Source organism: Podarcis pityusensis, assembly GCF_964106645.2.
Source record: "Podarcis pityusensis genome assembly, chromosome: 14".
Taxonomy (NCBI): domain Eukaryota; kingdom Metazoa; phylum Chordata; class Lepidosauria; order Squamata; family Lacertidae; genus Podarcis; species Podarcis pityusensis.
In genome coordinates, this window is record NC_138039.1 from 24,262,277 (window position 1) to 24,285,051 (window position 22,775).

General features: G+C 42.9%; 1 protein-coding gene across 5 annotated transcripts in view; it reads right to left on the reverse strand.

Moving 5' to 3' along the window:
* The window catches only part of ARHGAP17 (Rho GTPase activating protein 17), a 68,364-nt gene that overhangs the window by 35,436 nt on the left and 10,153 nt on the right, over positions 1–22,775 (reverse strand). For all 5 annotated transcript variants that reach the window (XM_080981693.1, XM_080981692.1, XM_080981690.1 and 2 more), the window contains exon 2: positions 1,086–1,125. In XM_080981693.1, coding sequence (XP_080837819.1) covers positions 1,086–1,125 — 40 coding nt within the window. The remainder of the gene's footprint in view (positions 1–1,085; positions 1,126–22,775) is intronic.

Genomic DNA, 22,775 nt, shown 5'->3' on the forward strand with positions numbered 1-22,775 from the left:
TCCCCATTGTGCAAGCAGCTTTCTGTTGCGCAAGTGGGAGGACATTGCTGCTTGTTGCTCTGTGTGATCCAACAAAGGAATGAGACAAAGCTCCCTCCAGCAACTGCAAAGGATCCAGATTTCAACAGAGGCTGACGAGGGGAAAGGCGGAGCCTTTGCTTATCAGGAAACTCTCTTCAAACTCAGACATGTGCAACACATGCAGCCAAGAAGCTCTAAGTAAGGCTATGTGCTTTGCACTCTTCTGAGATTTCTCTCTCTCTCTCTCTCTCTCTCTCTCTCTCTCTCTCTCTCTCACACACACACACACACACACATATCTCAGACATACATGGGACAATTTCAGCATTTTGAAAATCTTAGCTTACACTTCGTTTTTATTTCCCTTATGGCTGGGAGGCCAAACTTCAAAATATAAAGGAAACACCCATTGAAATCTCAGGTGCCAGAACAGCAGGCAGGAATAATCTGCACAGCTTGCTGCTCCTGCCCTGGGCAGGAAGAGAAAAATGGGAAGGCACCAAATGCAGGAAAATGAGAGGTGCATAGAAGTCCTTCCTTGGGAGCACCCTGCATAACAACCAGCCCAAGTCCTTGGTGTCCAACTTATTCTTTCTGCAATAGAATTGGAGAGCAAAGTCTCAAGGTGGTTGTTTCAAAGAAGGATTTAGATTTGAAACTTGTTAGCATACTTTTGTGTACCAGGCAGCTCCCTCCCTTCTTGCCTTGCCTTGGTAGCTAGACAAATTATGTAAAACAATAGATGTTTATTTACTCAATCTGAATGATTTGCAGAGGTCATTTCCCCACTTAAGTGGAATAGAGGAAGGTCTTGTCACAACCACACTAAAACCTGCCATGCTGCAGTAAGCACAGTGACTATGAATACTAACACTTTTATTTCACTTCTGACCACACTACCTGCCCTCCAGAACCTTTCAAATTCCCTTCTGGCTATTGTGGTAAATTCCTTCTTCTCTTGCCTGAAATTGTGTTGCAGCTTTCCCATCCAGCACGTGAGAAACAGCCAGTGCCTCCCCCGACCCCTCTTCCAGAGGCAGCCATTAATTAATAAATTAAAATACCTGTCGCAGATCTTCACTGAGGACTTCAGTTTTCTCCGCTCTGTTGAGAAAGAGAGGGGAGGGGGAAGAAGCACTGAAATGATCTGTATGTAAAGCAGGATAGAACAAATATGCATTTGTATCTAGGAGTACCACCTTGTCTTCTGAGGCTAGCCTTCTCCAAATTGGGGATCTCCAGAGGTGTCTTGCACTACGACTTCCATCAGCCCCCAGCAAGCACAACTAGGTTGGCCAGGGCTAATGGGAATTGTAGTACAAAACATCTCCGGAGATCAAAAGCCTAAGAAAGGCTATTTCAGAACTACTTATGACATCGTGCTGCTGTCTATGGGGTCATGACTGCAACATGCTTCTCTCACCACAGCACAAATGATGCATGCCCCAAGTTGACAGCAGATCACCGCAAAGGCCCAGTCTTCTATCGCCTATTTGGCCACACAGCCATGAAGTCCACTGGGTGACCTGTGGACACTCCCCCCATCACCCATGTATTATCTACCTTAAAGGTAAATGTAAAGGTACCCCTGCCCGTACAGGTCAGTCTTGACAGACTCTAGGGTTGTGCGCTCATCTCACTCTAGAGGCCAGGAGCCAGCACTGTCCGCAGACACTTCCGGGTCATGTGGCCAGCGTGACGAAGCTGCTCCAGCGAACCAGCACCAGAGCAGCACATGAAACGCCGTTTACCTTCCCGCTAGAAAGCGGTACCTATTTATCTACTTGCACTTAAAGGTGCTTTCGAACTGCTAGGTGGGCAGGAGCTGTTCGAAAGCACAATTAAGTGCAAGTAGATAAATAGGTACCGCTTTCTAGTGGGAAGGTAAACGGCGTTTCATGTGCTGCTCTGGTGCCGGTTCGCCGGAGCAGCTTCCTTACAGAAGTTTAAAAGGAGGAGACCATGTGCTGCACAAATAAGCTCCATGAAGGCAGGGCAAGGGAAATGTAGTATAAATAAAGCCCGCACAGGGATGGCTATGGGCAGGATTCTTGCATGGCAGGGATGTGGACTAGATGACCCTGGGGGTACCTTCCAACTCTACAATTCTATGATTTCAGAAGAATTAGATGCAGTCGCAGGGAGAACTTGTGCAGCAGCACTACAGACAGCACCCCAGAGCTGTGCGCTCTAGAAAAACACTCTCCCCATTATGCGGATGTGAAACTCTACCTGGTCTGAGGCAATCCTTGGCAGCATGTTTTGAAAAGCATTTTTCCATAAGCTTGCGAGCTGGCTGCCAGCCAGATTTATTTATTTGCAGGCTTCATGCTTTTCCTGGGAACTGGCAGATCCCACATGAACCCAAGGATGGTTACTGTGCTTATTTTCTTCCTCCTCCCAATGAGAGAGAAAAGTTCAAAAACACAGGCATCCCAGCCCCTTCTGAGCCATCGAGTTGGAATGGTCTCACTGCGTTCAACAGCAGCCAGGGCATCTTTCTGCGTTGTAGTACTCGGGCTCCCAGCCAGGAGCTTGCACTAGCCTGGTGAAATGTTTACCTTAAAAAAAGCAGCTCAGCTCAGTGGTAGACCTGTGCATGCAGAAGGTTTAATTGCCAGCTTCTCCATGTAGGGCTCAGGGAGACCCTAGTCTGAAAACCTGGAGAGCCATTGCCACTCAGTTAGACAATACTGAGCTAGATGGACCAACTGTCCAACTTGCTATAAGGCCACTTCCTATGTTCCTATGTAGACCAGCCCTTTATCAAAACCAAGAGGGCGAGAATCTTTTAAGAAAAATATCATTGTTCACTTCCTTCTGTTTTGCGCTTGTCAGCCTTTGACTACTTCAAATTCTTTGGTGAGGTGTTGAGAACCTGAGAATGCAGAAGACACAACTGTATGGAAGGGGACTGATAAGAATCAGGGTGAGGCTTCTCCTTAGCCTTTCAGTATATCATGTTTTTCTCCCCACCCCAATTTTCTTTCATAGCAGTACAAAGCCAGGCTATACAGGAACAGTGAACGACTTAAGAAAGATCTGTTTCAGAACAAAAATGAAATTTTAGAAAGTATACTTAATGAGCAGCATTTTCCTTGATTTGCTAAACCTCACTAAACAGGACACCAATGGGAGTCAAATCCAGCCATTTTAGCCTCTCAATCCAGCAAGAACATGCAAAAATGAGTTATAGCAATCCTATTCAGAATCCACAGAAGCAAGCAAGCAAGCAAGCAAGCAAACAAACAAACAAACAAACAAACTAGACAAAACTAGACAAACAAAACAACCCATTAGACTAACCTCTAATGGGTTGGAAGATTTTCCATAAATAATGTCGCTCAAACTTTGGCTCACCAGAGTTTCCATAGGAGGCTCCCTGAAACTCCAGTCAGTTGCAATAATTGGCTCTAGTTGCTGGAAGTAAAGCAAGTAGCCAAGTCTCTGGAGCTGACCAGAAGTACAGAAGCCTTACAGTAATTCAAGAGCTGTCATATTATCATCTGGTACTTGCATTCTGACTAATGCCTGCACTTCAGATAAAACCATGGATCAGAAAGGTTTATTCAGAACCGTGCTTAGAATGGCAATCTAAGGATACAATCTTGAGCACACTTCCCTTGAAAAAGATTTAACCAAACAGAACTTACCTGAGTAATCATGTTTAGGGGGAGAATATAGGTTTCACTACAGTGGAAAGATGGGGTAATATTGTCTGCCTTCAAAGTATGACTAACTAGAGAAACATGTTGCTTCTGTCCTCCAATCCACCATGCAAGTGGCTGGGTTGTCCAAGCATCCACAATACATAATAGGATGCATTTGGGAAACAGATAAGCTGTTCCAGACACGTTTTGGAACAATAAAGCATCGAAGGAAGGAGAGGGTATGCAACAGCACTTAACGCCAAGGCTAAAGAGGAAGAAGAATAATCTTCTGGATGCAGAGGAGTCCTTCCTCAAAAATGTGAAGTGGCTTTCCCCAGCAGAAGTGAAGTTTTTGGCTACTCAGCTATTTGCATAGTTAAGAAAAAGACCAGCTGTTGAATTGGGAGGTCCCCAGAAGACCAGCAAAAGTATTTGGAAAAAATGAAGGGAACAAAGAAAGTTCCCAGAAATGTATGAATCTGTCTTATGCTAATAGTATGAACATTGGTTCGCATACCACAGTATTGACCATTCCATGTATGAATTTTCTGTGGTGGTAGAGACATCTGGGGCTGGCCCTGAGGGCAATTCCCTCTTCTATTCTGCATCCCAACCCTTGTCCTCTGAAGATGAGGAGCTAATTCAGGGTCAGTACAGCTGTGTTTGAATTTTGAGACTCCTTGTACACTTAAAATTTATTTATTTAACCAAATTTAAATATCACTTGATTGTAATAAAAATCTACAAATGGTTTACAATGAGTAATAAAAATATCCACAGTTTTTAAAAAGTAATTAATTCATTTAAAAGAATTAAACTTAAGAGCATAAAATTAAAGCACGCCAACATCTTGCCTAAACAAACATGTTTTATCAACTAGGTAGTGCACTTCTTTATCCAATACAAAATATTCTAATCTCCAAAAACTGAAAGAAAAAATTATCCAGTCTAAACATGAAGACAAATGGTTTGTGGAATGAATGAAAGGGCCATTCTCTGACCACTGGGAGCTCATCTAAGCACTGTTTAACTGGCAAATTCATTAAGTAAATGCAGACACACTCCCAACCATTCTCTGCATGAACAGGATGAGGAAATTGTTTTTTAATTTTCAAAACTGTGTGCCAGAGTCCATATTACACTCTTTCATATGTGACTGTTCTCTGGGATAGAAAAACATTTCAAATTCCTAGGCAAACCTCTGGGCACCCTGGATAAGCAGGTGTCTGAGATTTATCCTAGCTCTGCCTATACTCTCATTCAGTAAGAAATGGCTAGGTTTGCTTTTTCAAGTTGACGATTGGTCATTAGCCAGAGCTGGAAGTATGATGGGGGGAAACAGAACACCAGGAAGGGAAATTTCCTGGTTAGAAGGCATTCCAAGTCCTGTTCTACAGGCTCAACTTTGACAGAGGCTAAACTAAGAAGTAGGGCAAGTGATGAAGCGAGGGTGGGAATTAAATAGTCCCAGATGGCCAACAAGGAAGTACAAAGAAAATCTGATGCTGACACATATTAGAAGAGACCATGAACTGTGACTCAGAGTTGTTATTGAATGCTAGTTCTCTTCAGAGAAAGGCCAATGAATTTAATGGACATAACTTAGGTTCATTCATTTAGTGGGTCTACTCTTGGATAGAACCCTCAAGTTCCACTTTCAAATTGCAAACTGAGACCGTAACTCTTGAACCTTGAGTGAGGGATTAAAGGTGATGAAAGGAAAGGAACTCGAAACTCCAGAGAAGTTACAGCAGTGTAGAGCCTCATCCATGAAGCCACTCTGGGCCCTGAGTTTCCATGGCTTGGCAGCTCTTTGGCAGATGAGGTATTTCTGTTTTCTGCTTCAGAAAGGCTTCCTAGCCTTGGGAAACTAGCTTTACAGTGAGCCAGGAGACTAGAGACTGCATTACCAATACATCCTGCTCACTTTCTATAGCACAATGGCTGGACTGGCTGCCAGGCCAGGGTGGAGGAAGACTTGGAAAAATTTGCAGCTTTGTGCAGAAGCCAAGACAAAGAGGCTCCATAACTTTAAGGGGCCAGTTTCCCCCCTCTGGCAAATATTACAAATCTGCCACAAAGAGCTGCTTCAGAGCCTTTGTCTTTGTTGGTTAAAATGACCAAAACTCCTTACTGCCAGAGTTTCAGAAATATTGGTCTGTGTGCATCCAATGAGGCACCAGCTGTCTAGGGATGCTAAGGCTGGGATTTTGCTTCTAGCAATGAGGAGAAGCACAGGGCAACTCTCTGAATTAGCAAGACAGAAGAAGGGCGGGGCTTTAAACCGTCCCCTTACCACTGGGGATGGCCCAAGAGATGGCTTAGGAATTAAGACCATATCACATGGTGTGCATTTAGAAATATCATTTTCATTTGTTTAAAAGTATTTCCTTTTGTTGAATCCATAAGGGGGCTCACAGTACAATTATAAAACAATAAACAGGCTAAAAGGCTAAAATAAAAGTGCAGCATAAGGTCAAGACCAACAACTCAAAAAGCGCTCAGAAGTATGACAATGAACAGAACTTGTGCCAAACCTCAGGGTAAGTCAAAGGAAGCAGGACTGCCCTCACTTGGTACCTAAAAGACATTAACAAAGGAGGCAGCCAAGCTTCCCTAGGGAGGCAGATTGTTCTCAGTGGTGGCTCCCACCTTATGGAACTCCTTTCCAAAATTAAATATGGCTGGCTCCTACAAGTTTTAAAGAAAGTATGAAACACCATTCCCTTTCCCCTGACTTTTAACTGAAAGATCTATTTCAGCCTTCACTAAACCCTCCTGATATTTTGGTCCACAACTCCCATCAGACCCAACTTAGATTTCCATGATGAACACAAGAGCCTGCTGGATCAGGCCAATAGCCCATCTTGTCCAGTGTCCTGTTCTCGCAGTGGCCAACCAGATAATTGTGGGAAACCTGCAAGTGGGATTTGAGCAGAAGAGCACTCCCCCCCCTCCCTGCAGTTTCCAGCAACTGGTATTCAGCAGCGTGGACTGCAACTCCCACCAGCCCCAGCCCTCAAAAGCTATCCCAATGAGACCCAAAAGCCATATCCATGCTCTAGCCATCTAGACTAGCTCCCAGGAAGTAATCAAATAATGTGCTGTTTTTAACACTGCTTAAAATTTCTATTCCTATTTCAGATGCGGCAAGTACAGTAAAGCTCCTGGATAGTTAACTTCTGTTAACTAATCCTCAAGATTATCTCAGTGCTCATGTACTCTCAGATCAGTGGCAGTTTAGGCAGACACTCACATAGTTATCCAAATACTTTCAATGCCAGCCAAATCGTTTGGATAAAGAATAGAGTGATTCTGTCCAGTCACTGCAGGCAAGCTGTTATGTGGAGGTGGAAGTTGGACCAGCGACAAAGTTGTGTCATATGTATTGCCACCCCTTAATGGAGTGCTTTGCTCATGGATTCAGACACCCGGGAATAGGAGGCTTGTAATGCTGTTCAGGTGTCTTGGGATGTGGGTGAGTATGGACACAGGATGCTCCTTCCCACCCTGTCAATGGTCTTTCCTTGCTGTCAGCTGGACATCTGTGTTTAAGCAATAGATTGGGGACCGCACAACTGTGAAGATGGAAAAGGTACCCACAACTCTAATCCCCCTCCCCGGAAAATTATAAGATGTAATGAGCTTCAGGTCCATTTCCTTTACCACCGACCCAGATTCTCCTCCCATTTCTCTTTTATTCTGATCTCTAAAACTGATTAATTGTACTTTCTGTGGTACCAGCACAAACAAGCTAAAGCCTTAACCAGCCAGTCTCATGCACACAGTTAAGAGAGGTGGTCCTGTCTGCTCCTCCTGGGTACAAAACTGGAGTGTGGTCAGGAGGCTACTAGCTGCATCCTATAGCTCCAGGGGGTTCTTGCATTTGACAGGTGATGTGTCATTTGTCTGTATTTGCTACCTATTTTAATTTTAACATTGATACCCCTGCCTTTCAGCCTACCAGATATTTTCATGTCTAGGGAATTCTCATTTTTGCTATGTCTGCATTTTGTCAACTTTAAAAAAGTTGAGTCTTTTATTGGTTTATAGAATGGTAAAACACAAGCAGGTTATGCACTTGCCTTGCATATGATCAAACTTCCATTTGTGCTTAGATAAGCACTGAAAAGGGAACCTTAGTGGCCTCTTGTTTGAAACAGGGACCCTTGCCAGGGTTGGAGAATGTCATCCAGAAAATACCATTTTGCTTCAGGCTCCCCATCTGGTCCCAGCATTCTGTCACTGAGAGCTCCTGCCTATTTTGATACTGCTTAGCAACAGGATACACACAAGGACGACACTAGTTTGTACACCCTGTAGAGCAAAGGTAGGCAGCCCTTTTAGACTAGTGGGCTCATTCTGAATTTTGAGAGGGCACTGGGGGTGCCAGCCATAGAGGGGATGTGACATAATACAAAATGAGGGCGTGGCACAACATAAAATTAAAAAGACCATTTCTCACAACCTTAAGCTTACCATGGGAAGTCAGCTATGTCCTGATTATGGAACTCTTTCTCTCTCGTGAACCACCCTGATTTTTATACAGTTGTACCTTGGTTCTTGAACGCCTTGGTACTCGGATGCTTTGGCTCCCAAATGCTGAAAACCCAGAAGTAAGTGTTCCAGTTTTCGAACGTTTTTTGGAAGCCGAACGTCTGACACGGCTTCTGCTTGAGTGTAGGAAGCTCCTGCAGCTAATCGGAAGCTGTGCCTTGGTTTTTGAACAGTTTCGGGAGTCGAACGGACTCCCAGAACGGATTAAGTTTGAGAACCAAGGTTCCACTGTATTGCACATTACAGCATGCAGTGCAAGATTCAGGTGCACATGATGAGTAAAATAGTGGGAGGGAAATACTTCTTCTGTCTCATTTATTTATGTGTGCTCCTTAGCTTATTGAATCCTGCTTTGAAGACTTACCTGAAGCATCAAAAAATACAGAGAGAATGATTATGAGTATGATTAATACCCTGCCTTTTTCCTCAACAGGACTCTGCTTGGCTTACAGATAAAAATTAGAACTGCTATAAGCATATAAAAAACAATAATTAAAAAAACCAATTAAACACTGGCAGAATTAAAACTATATACGTACCTAAAATCTATTAAAACCAGGGAGTGTTCTTTCCCAATACTTGAGAGGATTTAGGTAACCCCTTCAGGAGCAGACTCTTATGACTGGTCATTTGAGCACTCCAAACAATTGGCCCACAATCCAGAACAGCACACAATTCTACGCTCTCAATGGGGCTTTTGACTTGGCCAGCAGCCTCTGTACTGCATAGCAAGCTACTTTTGAAATAGAGAGCAAATTGCAAGAACCTCCTGCCTGGCACCGACTGTGTCCCTTCCCCATAGGCAGGCACTGCCCTATGGACATCTGCATGCCTGCAATTCCTGACCCACACATGGAAGGGCTGTCTTGTGCCCTAGTTTATGGCAATGAGCAGAGAAAGAGGCTTCACAGTTATTAACAGGCAAAGTATTAAAATTTCAAAAAGTTACTTTGAACTATTTTCTAGCTATTTTCAACTCTGGAAGGTTTTGTCTTTGTGACAGAAAACCTGCTTTGCATGCTGAAAGTGCCAGGTTCAATCCTGGATATCTCCAGGTACAGCTGGAGAAAGATCCCTCTCCAAAACCCTGGAGTGCTGCTGCCAGTTGGTGCAGACACTTACTGGGCTAGATAGGCCTCAATGGTCTAACAAGGCAGCTTCCTATGGTTCTCCTGTTGACACAACCTTAATATGAAAGGACTTGCTTTGTAAAAGTTCTCCACTTTCTGCTAAAAGCCATACTGAAATCCAGGACAAAGTCTCCCAACCATAAAAACCTTGTGTTTTATTTTGACGGCACCACAGGCCATTGCAAGGCGGGTGATTTGTCACAGGAAACTCCTCCTTGCTTACAAGCCTATGATCTCACCCAGTTTGTGGGCCACTTGTGAGTACGACGGAATGCCCTGCCATCCTGAGAAACATGTGCAGTGGAACATATATTCCCAATGCAATTTTGAGAACAGAATTTCACAGTCTTGAGGGGTGGAAGGGGGGGAAAGCCATGACTGCAACTGAAGAAAACACATTGCCCACAACCTGAAGATGCTTTGACAGCCTTAGTTGATTCGGAACTGCAGTAAATGGAACTGCAGGCAAGGCAACACCTGCAAAAGAACATGAGAGCCTGACTGCTGGATCAGGCCAAAGGGGAACCATGTAGTCCAGCATTCTGTTCCTACCATGGCCAAAGGGAAACCTGCAAACAAGACATGAGTCCAACAGCACTCTCCTCACTTGTGATCGTCAGCAACTAGTATTCAGAGGCATAATAATAATAATAATAAAACCTTTATTGCATTAGCATACAGCCATAGCAAAATAAGACAAAAATACTAGAGACAAGCAACCAAACAAAATTCAAAGCGATATTACTGGCGTAATGACATTTAAATTACCCTAAGACAATAATGTAAAGATTTAGTTGCCAGCGCCAAGAATCTAAAGTGCGGATGTATATAAAACATAAAATGGCCCCAAAATAGGCTCGGCACATTGGGTTGAAAAAGTAATAAAAAGAATTAAAACAGGTCCAGGTCTAGGACTCACTACCCAGTCAGAGTAGCCCTGAGTTTCAGAGCCTGCACTATAAAGATTGCCACCCCACGTGAAATTTGGGGATTTGCGTCCACAAGAAGCGATTTCAAACAGTCTTCCTTAGATGTAATGGTGGACGGGATCAAGAGGAGGAGCTTAGGTCTTATTGGCTCATAAATAGGGCAGTAGAAAAAGAAATGTATGAAGTCCTCTACTTCATTCATTGTGCATGGACATAAACGCTGAGTAATAGGGGTCTTAGAGTAAATCCCCTGCAGGAAGGCCGTGGGTATAGAATGGAAACGGGCCATAGTAAACGCTCTTCTCAAATTGGGCTCCGTCAGGTCTATCAAGTAGTTGGCAAGTGATCTTACCACTTTCACTTTAGGGAGCCACATGGAGAGGCGAGCTGTAGTGGACTGTGCCCGGTCCATGGCCTCGTCTCTTGTAAGAATCCAGGCCCGGATTTTATGTTGGTCCCAAGATGACAGCGTGTCGAGATCTGGGAGGGAGTAGCGTGCAGTAATAGCCTCCATGGCCTTGGACCATTTGTTGGTATGAGAACAAGTTAAAAAGGCTTGCCTAGCTAGTAGGGAACCTGGGGCATTGATTAATTTACAATAAAAACTAATTATTCTAATGTGGGCTCTCGCAACAATGGAGGGGAGGCCCAGTTCTGTTCTTAACTGTGCAGCAACTGAGCCCTTGGGGAGGCCCAGTATCTTTCGTGCAAAAGAGTTTTGCAGAATCTCCAGCCGTTGTAGTGTTTTTAAATTCCACCCCCAGATTTCAACCCCATACAGTAACATCGGTAACATACAGTAACATAATGCCTCTGACAGCAGAGGTAGAACACAGTCACACTAGACAAACAAACCCATTTTGGGATTTGGAAACCTTCCTCAATATTTCCCGATGACCTTCTGGCTGCTGGAGCAGCTGGAAGCTGAGTCCAAGAGGGGTCATTGCTCCTGACCCCACGTAGACTGTCACACCCACCCATACCTGTGCCAGCTGCATCAAGACCTATTCCAAGAGCTCCCACCTGAAGGCACACCTGTGGACCCATACAGGGTAAAAAAGAAGTCAAGATCTGAGCAAGCACTGAGCAAAGAAGCCCCTTTCCAGAGAGGGGATGTGATCCAGCACAGGGCTGGTGCTCAACAGCTCTTTCTGATATTTTGAATAACTATGACTCCATTGAACTGTATTAATTGTTTTGATGAATGTGTTGTTGTTTGATTTTTATGCTAATGTGTTTGATATTACAGTGACTGCAATGCTTGTTGTTTTAATGCTGATTGTTGTTGTTGGAAAAGCCTAATACAAATATCATATCAAATATGTGTAGACCAAAATTCACATACAGCCAACCAGCCAGCTGCCTACATAATGCTTGATGATGTAAATGCCAAGTATGTGCCACTGAACTCCTTCCTGAATAAATACTTAGCACCAGTGAAGCTTTTGGCACATGAAGACGTCATTTCTATTTTAAAATTATAGGTGCAAGGTGGAGCTGTTGTAGCAGCAACTAACATGGGAAGGAGGGGAACCACACCCAAATCCTTTTGGCAATAAGAGTTTTTGTGGTTTAATACTTTCAAAGTTCTTAGACCACCCACACATTCAAGTTTGCTTTCATGCCTACAACTTTTTTAAAAAACACACAAAAAGATAATCCTTTTTATAGCAGCTTTACTTTGTGATTTTGAATCTAATAAGAATTTTACCATAGGCTCCCTATTCTCACCTGCTACTTCAGGGGTGGGGAAGTTTTTCTGGCCTGTAGTCACATCACTGTGATGCCAAGTGTTGCTGTGCTTTGAAGACCCAATTATCGGGACTTCAATGTGCAGCATGGGGGGCTGCTTAAAAGTTCTTCTACAAATAGCCCTTTGTTGCTCTTTCAACCTCCGAAAGCCAGAGATTCTATAGCTGACGGTAGTGAAAAACACTGAGTGGTCAAGCAGAACCAGCAAGAATGCAGCTCCTTCCCTGCTAAATTCCACTGCAGTTCACAGCCAAAGCTGTTTTGTTCATAAAACCAGACCTAGAGCTGGACTGAAATTGCTGTAGATGAAGGATGTGGAACCTGCAGCCCTGGGCTACAACTCTCATCAGTCCCCCAGTCAGCATGGCTAATAGCCAGGGATAATGGCAATCAAACAACAGCCAAAGGGCAGAGGGCCCCAGGTTCTCCATTCCTGATCTAGATAACTTGTCTCATTCATGAAATATCTCTGGTGGCCTACTGGCCCCAGGTTGAGGATCTTGCCCAGAAATTCAATGTTAGAGATGCAAAAGAAATTATCCAGTCTGGTGTTATTAAGGGAAGATTTAGTTTTTTCAATGGATGTCTCACTACAGCCTCTTTAAACATGCTGAAACCAAACGTTCCCACAATTAGGCATTTACCACTCCCACCACCCACTCAGTTAGTCCATCTCTGGCCACTCTTATTAACCAAGCTGAGCAATGTCAAGCACACAGGCAACTGTCCTTACTTCTCCAGCAATCCCTTCTGCATCCAGCCCAATGGAACATGCAAGTGCCAATGGGACATTTACCAGTATTGCTCAAATTGCAACTTATACATTTACACAGTCAGTGTGCCAAGTGGCAAGTAAATTAGTCACAGTATGCTATCAAGCAATCTTCTCATCTTCTCTGTGCCTAAGATATAAAAGACCTTTCAGAATTTGTGAAATGCTTCTTAAGACCAGTTATATACTAAAAATGTGGAGGACAAAGTTTTTTACGGAAGACAACATAGAGCGGTAAAAACACTTATACAGTTGTCATCAAAATTATTCAACACCCATTGCAAATCAGGTTTATTATCAAAATTTACAGACTTTCAGTTGTTTGCAATGAGCAAAGCAAACAAAAGCAATTGAAATAGTTCAACGCAACAGATGCTTCAAGTGGTTTCTCCAAATTCAGCTGAAAAGAGAAGAGGTGATAGCCGTACCACACTAAACTCTCTGGAAAGAATAAATTTGGCACTTCACCATCCCTGTTAACAAGCCTGGTGCACAAAGAATTTTGATGCTGACTAATAAAATTTGGTCATAGTGCCGAATATTTAGTAACATTTTTCCACCTGGGAAAGTTCAATCAAGAGGCCTGGGGTGCTTATAGATGGGCAATGTGAGGAATGTTTATCTAGGGCATGGAAGACTTTTTTGTTGGCTCAAGGAATTTGTAAAATCAACACCCAGAAGAGCAGTGACGAAACCCCTCCTCAAATATTTATGCTTGTACTGTCAAAAGCAAATGGGCTGCTTGCTGCTGTTTCACTTCCTCTCAGAAATACACCTAAGTTAGGCTGTTAGGAAGCCTGAAAGGGAAGTGATTCAATGCAAAGTCAGTTGCTTTGGTCGCTCCTAATGATACAAAAATGGTTTGCTTCGCACTTACTAGTTCCCTCTGCTCTCCCAGGTTTTTAACACACACGAACTGCGGAAATGCAACTGCTTAGGGTGGGCATCCAGCAAAGTGCTTCTGCTGGTGCAAGGATTTCTACTTGTGCAACAAAACTTCCTCTCCCCCTAAATCTGTTCTGGGGTTTCCCCCACCACACCAGAACAAGATTTGGGGAAGGTGTGGGGCACAGGGGGGAAAGGGAGGGGAAGTTGCATTCTACAAGCGAAACTCCATGTGCTAGCTGAGGCACATCATTGAATGCCACCCTTATAATTAGGAAAAGAGGTGACTAAACATAGAAGTCACCCCAATGGATCAACAGATGACATCTTTGACAACTTGCCAGTCCTTGGCAGTCAGTATCAAACCATCATACAACTGCATAGATTTATTGTGTCATCATCAGCTTGTCCTATTGTTTTCAAGGGGACCCAAGTTAAATTTCCTTTAGAGCCAACCCTATATGTTTGCATTAAATTGAGATTCCATTCAGAAGAATTTTAAAAGAGAAATGCACTTAAAAAATGGATTTCTTAAAACTTTATTCATTCATTTGATGCATTTGCTCTGAGCAAATGCATCAAACTACAGGTATCTAACAGTTCCCCAAAAATCCTAGAGTCAGATGTCAAATCTGAACAGAATACAATCCTGAAATTTTGTTTTGCTTTGAACAATTTGCCATAACAACTGATGTGTCATTTGAAAACTTTGTCTTCGGTTTCTCAATCCTCTGTGCGCCTCATCACAGGACTAACACAGGGCTCTCCTTGGTCTCTGGCTGAGATTACAGCACTTGGGATATCAAATCGCTGGCTGGTAAAAGCACAAGCCGAACATTTACAATTCACATAGTTGAGGCAGGGAGACTGGCCTCTAGAACAAAGCGAGAAGCCACTGAAATGCAGCTGTCAGAGAGACTGAACAACCTTATTAGTTGTAAATTTATTAAAGTAATCAGCATGGCATGGAACACACCCACCCTATGAGCGTATTATCACACACAGCACTCTTGCCTAACAACCACAATGATATCATCCCCAGAAGCTTTGTTAATGCTAATTGTGGAGATGGCTAAATCCAGCAGAGTTTTCACATCATATGAACACAAAGCACCACCACTCAGGATTTGTACAGCACACGATCACAAAGCACATACATTGGCTGCACATATCTTCCCACAACAAGGCTTACAATTCTGTACAGAGGGCTACATGTTTATCCCCATAAGTAGGTGGGGAAGTGGAAGCAGAAAATATGTCCCACTACTGAAACATGGGCTTTACATTTTAAGAAGTTGATAACTTCAGTGCCTTTTGTTGCAGAGACTGAGGAAAATCTTGTCCCTAAGTAGGAGGACAATAAGACAGAGAATGAGTAGTTTCGCTTTTGATATTGTTTAATGAGTGGTACAACAAAAGTTCAAGAGTGCAGGTTGCTAGTCTCAATAAATTAAGTCTAAGGCATTGCCAGGACAAAACCATCAGGGTTTTAAACCAAGTAAACTTCTGTATCTTAAAATGCAGAGAAATTTCAGAAGAAATTTAGACTGCTCTATATCAGAAAAAAATAGAGCTGAAAAAAGCGCACACAGGCAGGATCAGATTCCAGACTGTACTACTGCCAAACCTCACAAGCTCAGCAAAGTTTCAATTGGGAGCAGATTCAAAACATTCTTGAAGCAGAGCCTGTGGAAGATTAACGAACGTATTAACTTCAGTTTTCTCCTGCATTGCAGAAGATTTTAACATTACTGTCATTAATTCAGCACTTGTATAGGAACAACTCAAACTGAAATGCAAAATATCATACATTACTGGCTTAATATATGATGTAGTATAATACAATGAAATGATTCATCCAGCTGCAGAAGCCTTCTCTGCTGACTGTTTAATCGGCTGGAATGAAAAGTGTACACAGAAATGAACACTGCATCTTGAGTGACAGATTGCTGCCTACAATGCAAGATGTAAATCTAGCAAGAAAAGAAACATGGAATAATGCCTGATCCAACAAACCAAGCTTTCTTTCCATTCCCAAATCACTGACAGAACAGGAAGAGTAAAGGAAACTGTAACCAGCTCGCTCAAACAAAGGACAAGAAAAGTCTAAGAAGTTACATATTTGATGCAGGAACCTTGGAATCTGAAGCATTTTTACAGCATAGTGTAGACCAGTGGGAGGGAGTGTCCAGATGCTCTGAACTACAACTCCCATCAGCCTCAGCCACCACGGCCATTTTGAATTACAACTCTCATCAATCCCAGCCAGTATGGCAGTGCTGGCTGGGGCTGATGGGAGTTGCAGTCTAAAACATCTGGAGGGACCAAGGTCAGGAAGACTGAATTGGACCAACTTTAAATTTATACACTATGAATCAAACTGGGAGGCATAGAGCAGCTTTAGAACCTGAGCATGCTTTGTAACAATGAAAACCTTATTTAAGGGGAGCCATGCTACCTCACCCAAGGAGCCCTACGCCATCACAAAAACTGATATAAGGCATGCAGGTTTTAGTCCAGCCTGTTGTTGGGCTACAACTCTGATCATTTCTAGCCAGCATGGCCAGGGGCCAAGGATGATGAGAGTTGAAATTGAACAACATCTAGGGATCCAAGGTTGAGAAGGCGGCTTTAGTCTAACAAAGCAGATGTATGACGTGGACAGATAGTGGAGCACTTGCCAAGCAACCGTACCAAAGAAAATTTCTAACTGGGAGGTGGGATACAGGTGAAGTTCTAGTTACTTTGGAAAGAAAGAAACATCTTATGAAATCTGACAAATGCTGACAGAGTGAGATGACAAGAGAACTTCACTCTTTTCCTGATGAAGATTCCAACCTCTCCAACTATTGGCACCAAATCCCCCCCCCCTTTATTATTTTTTAATTAAGTAACTAATGTCCATGGTACCTTTCTTCCAAGGTAGCACTGGGTGATAAATCAATATATTGCCCAAGAACAGAATGGGGGCGGGGGGAGACTGTGATAACAGCTTTACTTAGTGCTATATGTCTGGTGAAACCGGCACCGCTCAACCCCCTCTGCCTCCAACGCCCAGAGGGGAAAACAAACGAATTGGGAGCTGGAGGCAGAGGGACTCAAGCAGCGGCAATTTCACCAGACATATACTGCTGGTGAAACCATCATCACACTCTGCTCTGGCAAAGGGAGAAACAAGCTGCATGGGTAAGTTGCTGATACAGTTTGGTCCTCCCTCCGCTTCTTTAAACTGCTTGGCTGAAGAGTGTGCCTGCCCTTGCAAGCTGAGAGAGCCCTGACCCCACTCCTGCTTGCATGAGAGTAGGGTCAGTGTTGCAGCCTTGCTTGGCTACCACCTGGCTGCCTTCGTCTGGGGTGAGCGGGCTGTTCCGAGTGCGAGTGGCCCCCAGCGGAGCCTGGTCAAGAAGCCCGAGTCCCCTGTATCTCATTCGGCCTTTATAAAGCACAGAAAGGGAAATATAAGGCTTACAGTGCAAACCAACACACACAGTTTGCAGAGACTTCCCATTTCAGGGAAACCCCTTTTCTTGCAGATCCTCATGTCTCTGAACAGTGAATTCGGAATAGTATAATCAGTAGTAGTTTACTCAAAGTAGACCCACTGAAATGAATGAACATAAATTAGTCCCATTCATTAACTTCATTGGGTCTATGCAGAGTAAACCTTAGTTGAACACCACCCAATGCTCTTAATTATGTATTTGTTCACAGTGGTCACTTATGTAGAAATAAGGGTTAAGACAAGAGCCCTGCCCTCCATCTCCATTAACCCCAAGTATTAAATGGAAGAAAGAAGCAAAGCAGGTTTGCTAAACTGCAGGACAGGCTATGAAGAAAGCTGCTTAAGTGTCAGACCAAGCAAGCATGGGACTCTAGCCAAAGTTTTAACATAGCTGACCGTCAACTGTTCTGCCTTGCAGTAGCTTGAGAATGTAGCCTAGTTGTATATTTAAAGTCAAACACCAGAGGAGATGCACAGTCCCACTTCCTATTCATAGAGCCTGAATACAAACAAAATCAGAGCCTGACAGCACCCAAATATTATTCTATCAGCTATGAAGCATGTCAGGCAACACCCTTTTACCTCATCTTCTTCCACACAAAAAAGTACAGTAGTAGTACCACCTTTATTTAATTCTGGAAACCCTCCCAGCAGTCTAAGAAAGTGTGTGTCACATGCTGAAACTGCCCACCAAATTTTTGGAATCTGAGATGTTTCGTGGTGCAGCAGCATCCTCACCACTGCCTTACAGGGCACCATATTTTCATGATGCTATTGCATACTAAGTTCCAGTGAGGAAGAATCAACTTCCTATCACAATTTTCTAGACTCAACCAAGTACGCCCTCTTAGCAATATCATTTGGACGTAAGCTAACAATAGCAGAGATATCACCTCAATTGTTGCCCCATAAAGGAGAACACTTTATTACCAAGAAGAAATGTCAAAATGTATTTCAGAAGTGTTATAATTTCTGTAAAAAATATTCAGGTTTGAATTTGATGCCAGAAGCAGAGTAGCAGTGGATATTTTAGATGTATCTTTTTGAAACAGGCAAGTTTTGTGCAATGGTCAGTTGTTTGTTTTTGAAGGATTTTTAAGGACCCCGAGCCTTCCAGACATTAGTGTGCACATAATTTTAATAATTTATTTTCAAGTGAAACAAATTGTGCTAGGAATATTCTGTTTTATTTAATTTATCATCATCATCATGAGCATCTTTCAAGAAAAAGCAGAGTATATGGGATTCCCTAGATGATCCCATGCCAAGGTATTGCAAATTGCTTTGAGTCATTTTTATGAGTAATGTGTCCAAATAATAAGGTAGCTGGAATCTGCTCAGCTTCATTGGGAATTTTCAAATCATGACTAGGAACCAATGAAATATGAGATCTGACCTGAAGATTATCCCTTTTGGGGAAACATGCTTTTGCATGCTTCAGTAAGTCAGGTGAGCCTAGAGAACACCACTTCTATTAAGTGCTTCCTTTTATAACTAAAACAGGAAATAAATGAAAAATCTCTTTCAAAGTTCCTCCTTTACCTCTGAATATGCTTAGTGGTAATTTGCATGAGTAAGTGCACAAGCATTTTTAAGTGAGCACCGCTCTTCTGGATAGCATGCATTATAATGCTCCGTCCGGCAGAAGAATGCAAATTGACAGCTACTGCTAAGTACACTCAGAGAATGCCTGCAATAAAGTTAAACTGATAGCAAAAGCTCCTCAGTGACTGTAGCAAAGGTCCCTGAACCCCACCCTAACTTCACATTGCTGCAGTCAAAGGTCACCTTCAAACCTGTACGCTCCACTCACATTGTCACATTATCTCAGAGGCTTCAAGAAGGTTTTCCTCAATTTTCCTCAATTTTCTTCCCAAGGGGAATGTTTTGTGTTCTTTACTAAACCTGAACAGCCTGAAGTCAATCTGAACTGCACAAAACAGCGACAGAATGATTTTATCTTAACAGGTAGTGCAGCTATAGAGCCACAATAGTTTTAAAAAAGTAAAGTCCTACAATGGCAAAGACACTGAGCTGAGAGCCAGGAAGTAAGTGGCTTATATTTTACCTCTATTTCTCTACCATGCGGGGGCCTTGGGCGAATTCTCCCTGCCTTGCCCCCTCTATCTGTAATACGGGTATAATACTACTGATAACATTCCTATATGAAGATGGCTGAAAGTACACAGTTCTATAATAAAATTTTATGTCCCAAAGATGACAGGGAGAATAAGAGGAAATTCTGTACAGAAAGTCAATAAAGATTGGATAATATTTAAAAAGTATCTTAAAAACTACTGTGACAATGTTAATCTCCTGGCTGACTTACAATGAATCTTGAATTACATTCTGAAATATAGAGAAAGTATATAGGAAAATTTTCCTGATAACAAATGGGAACAAGAAAACTAAAAAAGAAATATATATAGACTAACCAAATGTAAAATAGAACAGAGAGATGAATTGGAAGTTAGTGTTTAGGGTGTGTATATATCGTAGTGTATGTAGTGTGTATGGTATGTATTGTCTAAGATAAATGTTATAAGTTATGAGTAAATTGATATAAATTGATGTATAATAAAGGTTATTTTAATAATAATAATATCCCATTTTTGGTGAATTGCAAATAATTAAGTGGTATATAAGTGCATAAGTAAATAAGTGCATTCATTAAGTCAGGAGTGGGGAATCTTTTTCAGCCTCAGCACCCCATTTCCTCATAGCCAACCTTCCAGGGGCCATATAACAATGATGAGAGGGGCCAGTGTGGGTGCAGCAACAGGTGTGACTCTTACCTTTGCACAGTAGGCTATATTTCAAGTTATACAAAAGTGAAAGACTTTTATAGACACCCATCCACACCTCACAGACAGCTACTGAGGGGAGTGGCCTTTGGAAAAGGGATGTGGCACGGGAAGGGGCATGACATAGCAGAGCCACAAGAGTCAGATAGAGAGGTCTGGAGGACTGCATTTGGCCCCAGTTCCCCATACCTGCATTCAGTTTTTGAACACTCTAAATTGCTTTATTAATAAGTTGCTTAGAAATAAATCCACTAGTTGACATTGTTATTAAAAATGAATGTCAAAGCATAATACTGATAATAAGCACTAGAAGTATTTAAATGGCTTGTTCTAGTCCTTACAACAACCCTGTAAGGTAAGGTTAGTAAGGGCTGAAGGAGACTTGCCTAAGGTTACCTAGCAAGTTCACAGCAGATGTCAGATTTGAACTAGGAACTTCCTGATATGTAAGCTAAGCATGTTCTCCACAGTGCAACCAAGCAGGTGGGAGATCCTGAGCAAACATGTCCCCACACCCAACCCTGCCGTATTTAGTATTTTGTGTGATCTAACAGATTATCGTCTCAGTGATCTGGAGGTAGTGGAAGAAGGGAACCCAACAATCTCTGCAGCGCTGCAGGAAAACAAAAGTAGTGAAATGTTCCTCACTACAACACATTATCACTTCAGAAGTATTATTAACCCACTTCAGCAAAGCATTCACTGGTTGCCCCATTTCAACTGGGCATGTGTTTTCTAAAATAACTGATCAAGTTGTCCGGGCACCAAACAGGGTTTATTTACCAAGCTGAAGTGAGCCTATGAGTCAATGTGCCAGCACTTAAGCATACAGAATATGATGTCTTGCATGTTCCAGGAACCACCAAGAACACAGTTTAAGTGCCTATTTCACTGCTCAGGTAGCAATGATGGCCAAGTTGTGTTTAGTTCTCAAACTGCAGCCATAGCTGGAGAAGATAGGCCTAACCTCAGTCACTCATGCACTGGCTACATCAGAGCTGGGCTGCTAACAATGTTCTCTCCATGAGGCTGCTCTTCCACAGTGGTACCTCGGGTTATATGCGCTTCAGGTTACAGATACTTCAGGTTACAGACTCTGCTAACCCAGAAATAGTACCTCGGGTTAAGAATTTTGCTTCAGGATGAGAACAGAAATTGTGCTCCGGCGGCGCAGCGGCAATGGGAGGGCCCATTAGCTAAAGTGGTGCTTCAGGTTAAAAACAGTTTCAGGTTAAGAACGGACCTCCAGAACGAATTAAGTTCTTAACCTGAGGTACCACTGTATAGACCTTGGAAGCTACAACTGGACCCAGAATTGGGGACCGAGATTTGCTCAGTATCATGCCAATTCTACATTAATCACACTGGTTATCAATCTGTTTCTGCGCTCAGTTTAAGTGATTGGTACTGACCTTCAAAGCCCTAAATGACCTAGGACTGGGTTGACCTGAACCCATTTGAATCTAACTGAGCTTTAATATTGGCCCTGCTCTCCAGCTCATCATTAAGATCAGACTGGCATGTGCATGAGGAAGAATGAGCTGGCTCAAAAATACTTTCTGTTTAGCTAACCTCTGTTGGTGAGAGAAGGAAATCCTTCTGGTGATACTTCATAACAATCATCCACCCTACTCCTGAGGTTGAAAGCAGGTAACATTTCCTCCTCCTTTTTGCATCATCAGGCTTAGGTAGGTTTTCATTAGCATAACTACAGAAGGAAAGACAAGACCAAGGATGAGTAAAGACCAGGTGATCCAAGGCCAGCCAAAACATCAGGTCTTCCAAATCTACTCAATCAGAAATTTGAAAATTAGAACACTTGAGGTAAAGGCCATTTGCAACCAAGCAGATCACCAGGATGAGGACAGTAGCTGTCTATGTCTATAAACTTTTCTTGCTCACCTAGCCTAGCTCACCACCAGCCTTCATCTGGGGTTCAAAGCAAATAAGAACCACTCTCACAAAAAACGGCAGGAACACAGAAAGCAAATGACATTTCCTCTTAAAACTTGGTGGGGCACTTTTAAGAGACTTCGCCCCCCCCCAAATCCTTTGGCAAAAAGGTAGATATGAAAAGGACTGCACTGTAATGCTAAAAACACTTCATTCCATTTTCTTTCCCTGTGCTTCCTTGGGTCTAATTCTAAATAAAATGACCCTTGGCAGAGCCCTTCCCTCTTTGTACGCTGGCAGAATCGTCACCATAGCACCTAATAATAATAATAGATGCCTCTAAGAGCGCATGCTTGAAATTGTAACCATTTATCATTGTTTTGGGTGTGGATGTTTGTCATGGAGGAAACACAACTTGCTGGCAAGGCAAAGCATGAGGAGAAAGACTCTGGACTTAATAGTGTTGCGTGAAGCAAGAAGACCCAGTGGTAGAACACCGGAAGATGCCTCATACGGAGTCAGACCGCTGGCACACCTATCACAACACTGTCAACACAGACTGGCAGCAATGGTTCTCCAGGATTTCAGAGAGGGGTCTTTCCCAGCCTACAGAGAGATGTCCGGGGGGGGGGAGAATTGAACCTAGACCCTTCTGCATTCACAGCAACTGCTCTTCCACCGAACTACAGCCCTTTCCCCAGCATCTGCTTTGGATAGAAAAGGTCCTTATCCCATTTGTTCCTCTAGCTCAGTATTGGCTACATACAAAACCATTCATTTAGAGAAACCCTCCTTCCACCCCCAAAAGAAGTCAGGGAATGGGAGCGTTCCCCTCAAAGAGCTACAACTCCCAGCACCCTTAACAAACTACAGTTCCCAG